Source organism: Alosa pseudoharengus, unplaced genomic scaffold (genome assembly GCF_046254945.1).
Source record: "Alosa pseudoharengus isolate Yale_2024_CS ecotype anadromous, Long Island Sound unplaced genomic scaffold, YU_APseudo_1.1 YU_APseudo_1.1_scf_18, whole genome shotgun sequence".
NCBI classification, from domain to species: domain Eukaryota; kingdom Metazoa; phylum Chordata; class Actinopteri; order Clupeiformes; family Clupeidae; genus Alosa; species Alosa pseudoharengus.
Genome location: NW_027468650.1, coordinates 21,835,370 through 21,850,080, shown reverse-complemented (window position 1 = coordinate 21,850,080; position 14,711 = coordinate 21,835,370). Strand labels below are relative to the sequence as shown.

Below are 14,711 nucleotides of genomic sequence, written 5' to 3'. Positions count from 1 at the left end.
TCTTTGTTGTTAGCGTTCAGAGCGGGAGAATGCTGCTTTTACACTGTTCAACAGACTGAACAACTACTGCAAATGTCATTGTTTATACATCATTTCAATTGATTGGGGGTTGTTTTTAATGGCACAGTGCTATGCACAAATGCACAGATGACAGGAGAATCCCAGGTTTTCATACATACATCCAAAAGGCTGAGCACATAAGTGAGAGTGAAAGTAGCTCACAGGGCAGAAATGCGCTGTGGAATGTACAGTACATGGGAAAGTCTGGTGATGACCTTATATTTTAGAGATTCTGCCAATGCAATGATATTTGATTAATCAAGAAAATTCTAACAAATGTAATGTTTAACAGACTAGCTGCATACATTCCTCAAGTAAAACATGCTATTGTGATTAGAAACCCTATTCTATAATTGAAAAATAATACATACAATAATAATTACTACATTCTACACACTACACTTCACACTACATACGAAAACAAAATGACCCACACCATATTGATCTCCCAAACATTTTGTTCTTTGGGTGGAATCACTTGATTGAAAATGACTGACTTTGCATCTACTCTAGAACTACTGCTGGTCAAATGTCTGACTTGAGCATTACATAATAGTAAAACTTCAGTGCACAGCAAACTCATTTACATGGAACATTTTGTTACCATGACACACAACTCATTTTGCCAACACTCTCAGGCTAATACATAGCAGTTTGCATAAAAATTCTGAAATATTTTTAGCAAAAAATATTTTTTCTATGTGAAACGTTCTAAGTAAACAGACTCTTTTTGTCTCTGTCTCTTTTGTCAATTTCGCAGGATGACAATTATAAATGGTCACACAGCTTTAGCTATCTTTCATGTGGTGTTGCTCAAATAAAAAATAACGACACTTACTCAAGTCTGCGAGTTTGCGGTGAGAGGCAGTAACGGATTTCATAATCTGTATGAGGGGGAGGAGTTCAATACACGTCTCTCCATAGGGAGCAAAACACAAGAAATAAACAAACAACCAAACAGCTTACAGATGCGGGTGTTGTTTGCCTATCTGTTCTCTATTAACTGAAGTACTCGAGGTGGTTAGAATGAGAACATTCTCTTCTCAGGGATATCACTCTTAATGAACACAATCCTCTGCCATACTAAATATGTTTATAAATAATTAGTATTCAAACATTTTAGCACCCCAGTGTCTCATTATCATTGAGCTGAGGATACCATCACTCTTGCCCCACAGACACTTGTAAAAAGTTGGGGTCGAACTGCTTTCACATCCAGTATGGTAGTGTAGGGCAGGGAGCTGACTTGTAGGGCAGTTGATAAATCATCTGACCACTGGAGTCATTTAGAGAAGCTTAAAGGGACTACACAGCATATTAAACGTATTCCCTTGGGAGTACACAATGGTGCCTTGTTATAATAGTACAGTGTACACTGCAGCGACAACAACAGCAGCACATTTATAAAAGGCTGAGGCTGAGAAAATGCTTAAGTCCACCAGTTTACTCTTCCTCATAGATTATGATACATGGGCTGTTTGGCTGAAGTGTATCCTCGCATCAGGTCTTAGTTCCATTACTATTCATATCTCTGAGCAATTTCTAAACATTCTAAACACACCTCTGTAAATTATTTTATACAGGACACCACATTCATATTTAACCACGTACGCACGCACGTACGCACGCACGCACGCACACACACGCACACACACATTCACTCTCACAACCACTCTACAGGTCATTTTAAAATCCCTTGCACATCATAAATAAATGCATAAACACACACAAATGCCCACACAGACACAGTGGTATCATGCACATGCCGCCTCAGCTTTCACTTAGCTCTGTGATTTCTTTAGCAGTATACTTAGGAACAGTTTATATTGAATGCTACATTACATTAAGTGACTATAAATTACTGCATAGAGCACACCTAATGCCAGTTAAAATAATGTGTATCCTGCAGTACAGTAGCCTACATGGTCATAATGTGTCCCAGTCACACCCCATTCTGTCTGTGGGCTGGAGGGGGATTAGGGGCCCTATCTTACACCCAGCGGAAAGCGCGACACAAGGCTTAGTCTTATCTTACACTCAATAAATTATTTTTAAAATCTTTTGATTTAATATGTGCTCCACTTTTATTAAACCTTGTGCCCAGGGATGTGGCAATTAAAGACATAATGTGTGGTCTGGCGCATGATCCAAAAATCGCAATCTTATACCATCTAAAAATCATTATGCCACTGACCAAGAAAAACCTGGTCTATAGCAAAAGACACATATAAAGTACAGCTGAAGACGCACCCTCACGAGATGTAAGCAGCCCTTAGCAACCAGTCCCAAACAACTCCTCTGCTATCCTTAGGGTTTCTATTCAGTCATTTGAACATTATTGGGGTAAGTGTTAAGTGTTTTTTTCAGGCTATGTTTTCGATGGTAACCCCTTGTCAGTCAATAGTGAAAGTGAATAACTGTGTAGAACTGTTTTGTTGTTTACTATGAGACCAGTTAGTTAGTTTCACTTTGCCTATGAGTTCAAATAATAGGCGAGTGCAGATGCATGTACGGAAGGCTATACTCTGCTAGTCACAAACAGGTTTTAGCAAAGAAAGGTTTAGTGGAATCCCTGTGTTCATACACAGTTGTCTCGTGTGCAAACAGATTCCTTCAAATTCACCACTGACTGTCAAAATACTGATGTGCTGTTTGAAGTTGCGCTGCCTGCTGTTAAAGGAATGACAAATGTCACTCTCATTGGTTTAAAGGATGTTACACCCAAAACACACCCATGGGGACAGCCGTGGCCTACTGGTTAGCGCTTCGGACTTGTAACCGGAGGGTTGCCGGTTCGAACCCCGACCAGTAGGAATGGCTGAAGTGCCCTTGAGCAAGGCACCTAACTGCTCCCCGAGCGCCGCTGTTGTTGCAGGCAGCTCACTGCACCGGGATTAGTGTGTGCTTCACCTCACTGTGTGCTGAGTAGGGTCCTAGGACTAGGTTAGGGTTTTATTTATTGTTACAGGTGGACTGCCAGAATCCACTGTAAATAAAAAACATAATAGACTGGAAACAAACCTCCAGGTACTGCATGAATAAGCAATGGGTAATAATTAAGGAACCTAACAACTTCCAGCGTTAGTGACATTACGCCTTCCATTTTTATATGATATGTCTGCTCATTACTCTAAGATAATGGATACGTTTGCAACCTGAATTTCCACAGAGCTCTCCTCTTGAAGGGACAGTACAAAAACTTGGTGGGACAGTAAAACACTTCATTCACACACACACACACACACACACACACACACACACACACACACACACACACACGAACACACACACACACATACACAAACACACACACACACATACACGCCCACACACACGCACAAACACACACGCACACGCACACACGCACATACACATGTATATAAATATACACATATACAGTACTCATACTCATATACATACAGTAGTGTAGTGTCTGTCTTTGGGAACCTACCTGTGTGATGGCCTGCAGGAGCTTACCATAGCTGTAGACAATGACCGCAAACGGGAGGATGAGACAGAAGAAGAACAGACACACAATGTAGGACACGTTGTTGGCCGTCTTGGCTGTCCAGTTGACAGAGCAGGTGGTGCCGGGCCCCTCGGGGCCGTAGCGGCTCCAACCAAACAGCGGTGGCACCGACCATGCCAGCGAGTAGCCCCAGGCGAAGGCGATGCCCGCTGCCACCTTCCTGTAGTTGGTGGCGTCGGCTTGGGTGGCGCCCATCATGGTGCAGTAGCGCTCGTAGGAGAGCACCGCCAGTGAGATGAGGGACACGATGCCTGTGTCGGGTGGGGGGGGGGGGGGGGGGGGTTAGAGAGAAGGGAGAAGAGGAATGAGCAGAATGAAATATATGAAACCACTTCATAGTGCTGAGAGTGTGTGTTGTGGGAAGGAGAGGGTGAATGGAAAGAACATGAGAGCTTTCAAACTGCATTCATTCAATAATGTCATCCATGACCTGTGTGTATGTATGTATGTATGTATGTGTGTGTGTGTGTGTGTGTGTGAGTGTGTGCTAGAGAAAGTGAGTGAGTAAGTAAGTATGTGTAGATGCGGCAGAGAGGGAGTGCAACAGAGGCAGACACCGAGACAACCTGACAGTGATCTTTCCACAGCAATACAGCAAGAGAAAAGACAAACACGGCGTGATCTCCTGGAGAGCGGCAGGCCGGGATTATGAACTCATAACATGGCCCGCCAGGCATGCAGGATCTCAAGAAACATGTGATGGAGTAGGTGGGGGGAGGTTAGCATGTGCTATCCACACCACCTATACTGTGAATCACACCATCTGCACCTGAGCCCAGCTAAGCTCCCACTGAGAACATCACAGCCTTCCTGTTGTAATCTAACCCAAACTGGATGAACTGATGAACAAGCACCGGCACAAATTACTCTGCAAACAAATGAAAGTTTTCATTTAGCGATTATCGAATGCCTTCAGCTCAGATACAAGTGAATGAATACATCTGAGTGGGTTTTTCTATTTTGTGCAGTATTTTCTCCTAAGTGAAATGTTAAGCCAAGGCTGAAAACACCTCTTTTTTTTTTGATTTTGAGAAATGGTGCAATTACAACGGCAGAAACAGACTCTGATTGAACACCACGGTCCCACGAGCCCAAGCCGGCTTCCTCTCATAATCAGGCTTGAATACTGTCCGCACTCGTATTCTTTAATAATGACACTAATAAATCCCAAATAGGATGAAAGTGCCTTCCTCTGTGTGTAATAAATGTGTGTGTGTGTGTGTGTGTGTGTGTGTGTGTGTGTGTGTGTGTATGTGTGTGTGTGTGTGTAAGAGAGGCAAATTAAATTTGAACGCGCCTCCTGAGTTGTGGTAAATCATGCCTTAGGTATGCTGAGGAGTGAAGCTGAGAAATCACTGCTGGCGATGATAATCAAGTGGGTTACGAGGAGAGAATGCTCCTGCTGAATGCTCCTGCTCCTGCTGTTGCCCCAGATTAGTCTTTAAAGCCCTATTTGTTTTGTTGCTGGAAGCCCATCACCACACTGAGTTCAGTGTAGAGGCATATCAACCAGCACACATGGCTATATTGAATGCATAAACTGCACACACGCTGTGGGAAGTCATACATGCACACATGTAGGGGGTCTTTGGTGCAGACATAAATGCATAATCCTTTACAAACACCACACACAGGCAAACAATGTGCATCAAAATGCTCTTCTAAAAAGACCCACAGGTAGAAAAGCCTTAAAAAAAACAGCACAGAAAGATCTTACTGTGAAATATGTTGACAGACACACACAAACAAAGGCACAAAGACACAAAGATACACACACAGAGATAGTGAATTGTGTCAGAGTGCAAAGTCAACACATTAATAATTGAGCTCTGAGAGAAGTTCCTGAAAAGCTGAGGTCTCCAAACCCGGCACTAAACTGCATGTGCGGCTGGATTCATATAGCACCACATCAGCGGACTGCGCTCCTGCCACCCCTTATGGCACCTCCTTCATTATTTTACCCACACTGTGTGAAAGACCCCATCCCTAATCGAGCACAGCCTCAGCTGAGCCCAGACATTGTTTATGCTTTGTATGAACGCAACACTATAGCATGTGGACATTTAAAGATGGAAATCAATAAGCATTACACTGATGCACATTACCAGTGCCACACACTCAAGGACACCTCAAGTGCGTCTTGAGATAAACTATGTTGTGCTGTGTGTGTGTGTGTGTGTGTGTGTGTGTGTGTGTGTGTGTTGGGGTACTTTTCATTACTGAGGTGCTTAAATGGTGCTTGCATACAGCCAGGTACACAGTGTTGGTACAGGCTAATCAGTGGAAAGGCGAATAACTAAACGACGTGACGTACTTCATCTTAACAAGAGCCACTGTCTCCAAGGGTTGCCTTGATTGAGACCAATCTGAAAATGTCATTGCAAGCAGAATTATATTTGCATTCATCTGTTGGCACAGTGTCTTCAGAGCCAGTGGCACTAAGAAACTGAACAAGTTGACAAAGAATATGGCACACACATACACACACACACACACACACACACACACACACACACACAATTCCTTTCACAATGCAACATTTATCACGTCCACTACAAGTAAAGCTTGCTAATCAATCACTATCAGATGAGCCCAATACAGAGCATCAAGCAGTGCCGAAAAAAACCCCAGGAAAGCAGAACCTCCTTGGCTTTTAGACTGATTGCATTTGCACTATAGGCTAATTAAGATTGATAATGATGCAGCAGTCCACTATGGGGTAATATGGACAGATGCCATGTCTGACTACAGTCTCTTCAATATTGTTTTCACATATGAAATTGGGTGATGACATGGTCTCTTGGCCATATCTCATGTTATTTTGTTAACTGGATTACTATATGGTTATATGAAAAGTGTATGTGTTTCAGATGACCTCTAACAAAATGTATTTCTATGACAGATCATGATGACTAAAAATCCATTAGCACTGTGCTGATCAGAGCCAGACAGCATGAGTCACATGAAGTCAAGTTTAGGTCATTGTAGGAGCACAGGGTTATCTGAACCAATGTCACCTGTCTATTATGGACTAAACAAGGTTTATCATGGCATCTAAGCAATGCCCATAGCCTTTATGACTTGAATGGGAGTGCATTCCTTTCAACCTGCTGTACAGTACATTACTAAATAGGATTCATGCATTATCATACTGGATATCTACGGTAACCATCCTACCTCTTTGTACAGTAACATACCTCAGGTGGCTTTAAAACACCATGTTCTATTCTCTAAACCTAACTAACCTTTCCTTTATCATGCGCACAGATCTTACTGCCCTGTAACTGACCTGCTCAAGGTTTCTTCCTATATGTATCTCCAATTCTAGGTAGTTTTTCCTCGCCCCTGTTACTCATGGGCTCTCTTTGAATGCTTTAACACTCTGTAAAGCGCCAATGGACATGTGTAATGTTTTGGCGCTCTTTAAGTGAAATAAAATTGAAATTGAAAAATTACATTACAGAGAAATTCCACACACACGCAAGTGCAACTATGCACATACTCACACACACACATACACACACACATACAGGTGTGCACACATGCACGCACTAACGCACACACGCACGCATGCACGCACACACACACACACACACACACACACAAACACAGAGAGACAGAGAGAGACAGAAACACATAAGTTAGATGCACATTTACACATTCCATGCAAGTATACGTCAACTGAGGTTCTCAGGTGTAACATAACCTTTATCATGGCATCTAACATTACCTGGCAACATGCCTGAACCACAAAGTATTCTAGATAATAAAACCCGTAACTTGCCAATTTGGGGAATTTTTACAGTTCGATACATCTGATTTCATACCCTATAACATACAATGACTCAGTTTAAATACATTTGAGTGTTACAAATATTTTAACATGGATCAAATGACGACGACTCAAAAGCCTGTAATTTCATTTGATCTAATCAACAGAAGGCTCTGTCTTATCATCACAGTATGATACTAATTACTGTAAACACAAATAACACTATCCCGCGTTTCAGATCGAATGATAGGATATAATTTGTCAGGTTTACAGCAAAATGAACTTCCAATGATATATTGGAATATGTTACTATTCCTAAATTAATCACAACAAGGACAGAGAATCCCAAATGATGACATCTAAGCCCTTCCACTAAGTCTACATTCAGAAAAACTGCACCGCATCAATGAAAGTTAAAACAATTGTCACAGCCTGTAAACTTTTGGCTATCGTAGTTTTCATGCGCAAAAAACTCACCAAGGCAAGAATTCACGAAACCGTACCACACACATCCTGCGGGTCCGATAAGCCAGCGTCCTTGCGTGCTCGCTGCAAAGCTAAACGGAGTTCCCAGGACACACACCAGCAGATCACTGAAAGAGATGCTCACCAGCAGGCAGTTAATGGGCGAGCGCAGCATCTTGTAGCGATAGAAAAGGATGAGGACGAGTAAGTTATTGAGGAAACCGAATGTTCCGATAAAACCGAGACACACGGCGACAACCAGGTGTCCAGTTGCGCTTAGAGTGTGGTCTGAAGAAGTCCCTTCCAAGTGGCCGTCACCGGTGCTGGCACACCACGCGCCACCAGACCTCGCGCAACTTAGGCTCACGTTGGATACGATCATGGTGATGGGTTTTCTTCCATGAATAGGTTCTCCATGCGTTTCGGGTAAAGGAAATTAATTTTCTAGCTCTAATTATCAAAAATGACAAGATTTAGCCTACTTTGCTGCGGACATCATCACCTAGGCAAACCCAACAAGTTTGATGAAGTGCCGAGACATTTTTAAGGAATTCAAACCAGGAAGAAAATCTGTTTCGCTGCGCACTAAGTCCAAATTAAAAATCATTATAGTGTTCTCGGGCTATCAAGTGCTGGAAAAGGACAAAAGTTTATTACACTGTCGGTGGCAATTAGTAAAGAACATGGTTCTCCCCAAACATGGCCCGTGAATAGCCAGTGCTCCACCGTGTGGCAGTTTGTATAGGGACACGCGGCGACCGAGAGGAATCTTGAATTTATATCATCCACCTCGCGCCTGACGTGTGCATTACAAGCCCCGGAGATTGTCTCCATTTGAAAAAAAAAAAAAAAAAAAAATCGAATGAGGTGGTGGTTCTGATGTGCACACAAGTCAGTGATAAGTTATGTGACATCTCATTACGACGAAAATAACTTACTTATATTAATAAGCACGTGACTTGTCGTAATGGATATGCTTTTAAGGGAATGTGCAACTGTAATGGGAGAAATAGTTGTATTCTAAAAAATAACATGTAATATTAAGTAGGCTACTGCTCAAGAATTTCCCCAATTAGTATATTCCACATCACTAAAATCCATCACATATTTTACACTTTTACTTTAGGATCAATCAAAATGAGACATAATATTTTGCATGCTTGTGTAGTATTTTTGGTTCCTATTTTACACTGCCAAATGGCTTTGTGATGAGAAATTGGTTTTAGGAATGCAGTAGCCTACCACCAATTAATTTCTCTTGCTGTTGGTGGACAAAGTGTGGACACAAATCTTGCCCAGCCATACACAGTGACCTCTGTGGTGCAAAGCCAAAACATCCTACATCCCCCTTACTGATGACACACTTTAAGTGTATAGTCAGATACATTCTCTCTCTCTCTCTCTCTCTCTCTCTCTCTCTCTCTCTCTCTCCCTCCGATACACACAGACTTACAATCTAACTTCAGCACAATAACACACACACACACACACACACACACACACACACACACACACACATCGCTGCAGGGAGCCGCTGACTGATGCAGAGCAATATCGTGGGTTTTGGCTGCATTCATGCTCAACCGTCAAACTACACCCATTAGTCCCTCTAATTTCTTCTGCTTGGCCACATTTTAGTAGACCTGTTACCCACTCTGCATTCCACAGAGCATTTAGACCATTTCTTTAATTACTTGCTTTTCTTTTTTTCTTCTCACAGGATGTGTACAGTATGCTCATGTAGTGACAGTTACAACTCAATCAGGATGTCAGATAAAATCCATTGTAATACTTAAGGATATTAAAAAATGTCACTTAACCAATACATCTCAGAGTCAAGGCTTGCATGCCCTTCTTATTGCGGATTTTTACACATAGAGAACTCTGGTTTAGGCTGAAAAGGAGTGTGTTCCAGATCATCTTTGAATAAATACTTTAGTTTTCCATCTTTATGTAATTTGTAAGCTTGCCATAAACATGCCAAAGAGATCCTCTCCCTTTTAGTGAAGCAAATTCATTGCATTTTACTGTAAATGGGCACTCACCACCATGTGAGTGTGAGTCAATATCAATACCCCATACTAGGAGGGCGAATGCTCATGACTGTTGTTGACAGCTTGGTTCAGTTTGGATGTGTATCAATATATTTCATTTCATTTTTGTCATGACTTACTCCAGACTAAGCAATCTTAAATCTTTTTCTCATTACTGGATGTGTTGATGATCAACTGAGGGTATTAGCTGGTTAAAAGGAATTGTTGTTCATTTTTTTTTTGTCGATTTCTTCATAGATTTTCATTGTACTGTAGGTCAGAGGTCTATCACAGTCCAGCTGTTGAGTGGAAAGCAGATTTTGTGCAGCTTGCAAGCGAAAGCAAACTGAGGTATTCATATTCCTATTCCTACAGTATAGTGATTTGTGCTAAATGGCTTAATGGGGTCTTTGCACGAAAGGCTCTCAACGCCACCAAATATTTTTTCTTAGTTTGCCTCTCAGGCATGATTATCAGCTCCCCTCCCAGCTGAGGGGTCAACGATCATGGAAAGCAATTTCCTTATCCATTCATCCTGTTTTTCTGCTGACAGTGAGTCATGAGACAACCTAGAAATCGATCCTGTTAAACCAGGTGACTTCATATGGACTTGTGTCATTCATAAAAGATTTCCCAATTTGGAGGCCTGTCCGCCATGGTGGCAAAACCTCATAAATTAGTTCCCATTCACCTTTCCTCTCTTAATATTTCCTTCCACTCCAAACCTCTCTGATTGCAAGTATGCACTTTAGAGCCCTTGATTAGTTTCCTTGGAACTCCCGCAGGCGTTTCTGAAAAGCCCCGTACTGTCTTCTGTGTGGGGACAAGTGGGGCGGTCGCATTGAGGGTCACCGGGGGGAGAGAGGTGAGTCTGAGGGAGGTGCCTGCTCCATAACGCTGACCGCTCGGATAATGGATGAAACAAGATAAATAAGAAAATTGCTTTCCATGATCTTTGACCTCAGACTAGAAGGAGAGTGGATATTCATTCATTTTGCATGTAGAGATGATGGCCTTCAAATAGTCAAACAGTGGTCACAACATGAAGCTCCAAACCTCCAAAGTCCTGCTCTGTTAAATGGATGTCTATGATGTGGAGAGGTTTGATTTTATTATTCCATCAGATATTGGATAACTGAAGAATGGAATGGGCCATGTGTTTAAAAGACCCATTGATATGTCACAGAGCTTATCAAGTCAACTCTGAAGTGATATTTTGCTTGGTTAAATTTTAGATGCTTCGACCCCTAAATGGAACTCAGTGAAAATGAATAGGAAATCTAATTTGTTTAAAGGAACACACAGAACATTCGCCTGAATGTGAACATATTACCAAGTTATGTATACGTTTACAAAATGGCCGTGTCACATCTGACATTGTTATTTACACATTTTAACTATACAAATCACAGCATGTAAATAGGAAATTATTGGAATTCTTTTGTCACTATTATAGACTATTTGGAGGTGTAAGCTATTGGAGAAATGTAGGTTATTGGAGGTACAATATCAACTTATCTAACTCTGGGGAATACGGTGAATAGGCAAAAGTCCCAAAAAGTCAGCATGTTCCTTTAAATGTGACATATCATACACATTTAAAGGAACATGCTGACTTTTTGGGACTTTTGCCTATTCACCGTATTCCCCAGAGTTAGATATTTGAACATTTAGGAGAGTTAGGGTTTGTTTTTTGTGATCTTTGTACATGGTTTTTCATGGTTGGTTCATCAAGACAAATATCAGTGGCATTACAGTAAGCCTGGAGCTCTCAGAGCTCTTTCAAGGAGGAGACAAACATGAGACACCATTCATTCAGCCAACTGTGTGCACTCCGAGGGAACAAGGTGTGCATTAACTTTTGACCTCCCATTTCTTAGGAAATGGCTTTTCTCCTCCTTCTCACGTCGGCCTGGCTCAACTCTGCTGACCTTGACGACCCTTGAAATTCAGGTGGGAGATGATGAAGGCAAGGCAGACGCCACCACCACCAACCACCACCTCCTCCTCTCCTCTCCTCTCCTCTCCTCCCTCGCTCCCCTCCTCTGCTCTCTGCTTCTCCTCCTCCAGCAGCAGCAGCGGCCTCCCCTGGGTTCTGGCCAAAGCGGCGGCAGTACAAAAGAAGCATTTCTCTTTCGCCTTGCTGCCGCTTATGCGTGAATTGCGACTGTCGCAACACATTTCCATCAACATCATAGTCGTTTCCTGTCTCCCTGAGATGTCCCCAGTCCACTGTTCCCTTGGCCCTTCATAACAAGGTTATTAACTACACCTAAACATCCCCAGATAGGCCGGGAGAGGAAGGAACAGCACAAACAGAACCGTCTTAAAAATAACATCAAACTAAATTTAGCAGGCTGTTTCCTTTCCAGCCAACTATTTGGCTTTGTTCATCCTTGGCCAAACGATACTCAAATGAAAGATGTTTCACCTCTGAGATCACCAAAGTGCCTCAAATCAAAGTCTGGCGGAAGGCAATGAGATGTGACGTGAAAACTAGCGGTGCCCCGCTGATGAGTTTGTTATCACTAGGGAGGCCGAGGTGGTGACACATTAAATTTCCTGTGAGCAGCAATTTGGCTCAAGGTCACCATAATGAAGTGTGATTAGCCAAGGTAGCGGAAGTGAGAGGGAGAGGTGTTGGGATCACTGGGAGGGTTTGTCTTATACCATCCTAATTAGCTTTCTTATATTGCTGGACATTCAAACACACACACTTACTCTCACTTAAACACACACACGTACACGCACACACACACACACACACACACACACACACACACACAGTACCAGTACTACTCCACACCGCACCACTTTGATTTATCATTTAAGCAATGTCATATAGCAATGTCAGTTTTTCATTTTCAGGGAGTGTGTTGGGTAAGTAAGAGATCAGTGGATTCAGACAGATCTGTTCATTGATGGAGGCCAATTTAGAAAAACACTGTAAACTGGCTATTTTAAACAGGATATTTTCATTTAGTTTTTTATGTCCCCCACTCCCCTTCTTAATTCAGCTTGTTTGTCATATTGTGGAATGGAAGTTGTTTTCTGTCTCTGTCTCTCTGATGACAGGGTTGGGTAACAGGGGGAGGGAGGACGTGATCCATCTGGGCAGTGATGTGTACTGACTGATCTCCTGCCTTTGGAATGAAGCATGCGTGCATAGGAAGGCGAACTCCTGGATCGGTTTAAATGTACTATGAACGGGTTTATAGCCTGGTTCTAAAATGACACTTTGGTCTAAAGCTGCAGTGGAAGACCCAATGTTACAAATTATGTCACTTTCAAAATCAAATCCTTCTTGTGTCTTTTGGAGAAATTATAAACCCAATGACATGCAGTGAAATAACCATAATAACCAACAACTAGATGTACCGCAGAGCGGTACAAAATATGACCGCCGCCCAGTCCAGCACATTTTTTCCACAAAAAGAAATCACGCTGAAAGGCCTATATGATTCTAACTGTCTCACTAAATTGCATTATCCACACTCAATTCTCACTGGTATCTGCTAGACAACAAGTACCAAAACATGATTAGTTCATAGATTTCACATGTAAAATTCATTTTATACAACCCCACCTCCATCTTGCCTGTTCATAATTCTGAGAAATTCTTGATTGTTTGTGTTATGTTATGTGTGTGGGTGTGTGTGTGTGTGAGTGTGTGTGTGTGTGTGTGTGTGTGCCTGCGTATGTGCCTATACATGCAAGCGTACATATGTCTACTGTGTGAGTATGTGTCATACGTTTGATTACTGTGAATGTATGTGTGTGTGTGTGTGTATCTGTTTGTGCACATGTGTGCACATGAAATGGGTTAACATGACCCCTGGTGGCAAACATACGGAAAAAAATGGTCATCCTAGGCCCTACAGTTCTCAAGATATTCACAGAGAACTGTGTCTGCCCTACTCTCCTTTCGGGGGGTCCAGTCCAGCGGGGGGGCTACAGATCAAAACGAAAAATGACGGTTCCATGCTATCCATGTAGGGGTACATGCCCACCAAGTTTTGTGTACCCTGGTCTTTCAGTGTTCCGGGAATCCTTGTTGGTGTACGTCACTAAATGTACACATAAATTATTTTATTGTAAGGCCCCCCATGAACGAAAGTACACAAAACTTGGCATGCATTCGGAGGGTGTCATAATGATCCTACACTTTTAATTTCGTGCAGTTTTGACCTTGTCAGCCAGAGATATTGTGATGAAAACACCTAATTTTTTGCTTTTTAATTTTTAACTAGGTGGCGCTATACATGAAATAATTGGTAATGGGATGGGTTGACATGCCCCCTTAAGACCAACATACATAAAAAAGGTGGACCTCCTAGGCCCTACGGTTCTCGAGATATTCACAGAAAACTGTCTCCGGCCACCTACAGGCCAGTTGGTGTATAGTAACATAAATTAATTTATTGTGTGGCCCCCCATGGACGGAATTCCACAAAACTTGGCGTGCATACAGAGGGTGTCATAATGATTCTACACTTCCAATTCCGTGCAGTTTTGACTATGTTAGGTCACAGATACCTTCAATTACAACACCTCATTTTTACTTTTTTGTGTTTAACTAGGTGGCGCTATACATGAAATGAGTGGTTATGGAATGGGTTGACATGGCCCCTTGAGATCAACATACAAAAAAATGGTCCTCCTAAACCCTACGGTTTTCGAGATATTCACAGAAAACTGTGTCTGCCCTACCCTCCTTTCGGGGGGTCCAGTCCAGCGGGGGGCTACAGATCAAAACGATCCATGCTATCCATGTGGGGTTACATGCCCACCAAGTTTCGTGTACCCCGGTCTTTCAGTGTCCCGGGAATCATTGACGGAAATTTGGGCATGC

The 14,711-nt window shown here is 42.3% G+C and overlaps 1 protein-coding gene across 1 annotated transcript in view; it reads right to left on the bottom strand.

Moving 5' to 3' along the window:
- Positions 1–8,208, bottom strand: part of tmtopsb (teleost multiple tissue opsin b) — a 42,010-nt gene extending 33,802 nt beyond the window's left edge. Inside the window, exons 1-2 of the mRNA XM_076291140.1 lie at positions 7,839–8,208; positions 3,512–3,840 (exon numbers count right to left, since the gene is read on the bottom strand). Of these exons, the coding sequence (XP_076147255.1) occupies positions 3,512–3,840; positions 7,839–8,208 (699 nt within the window). The remainder of the gene's footprint in view (positions 1–3,511; positions 3,841–7,838) is intronic.
- Between the last annotated feature and the right edge of the window lie 6,503 nt (positions 8,209–14,711).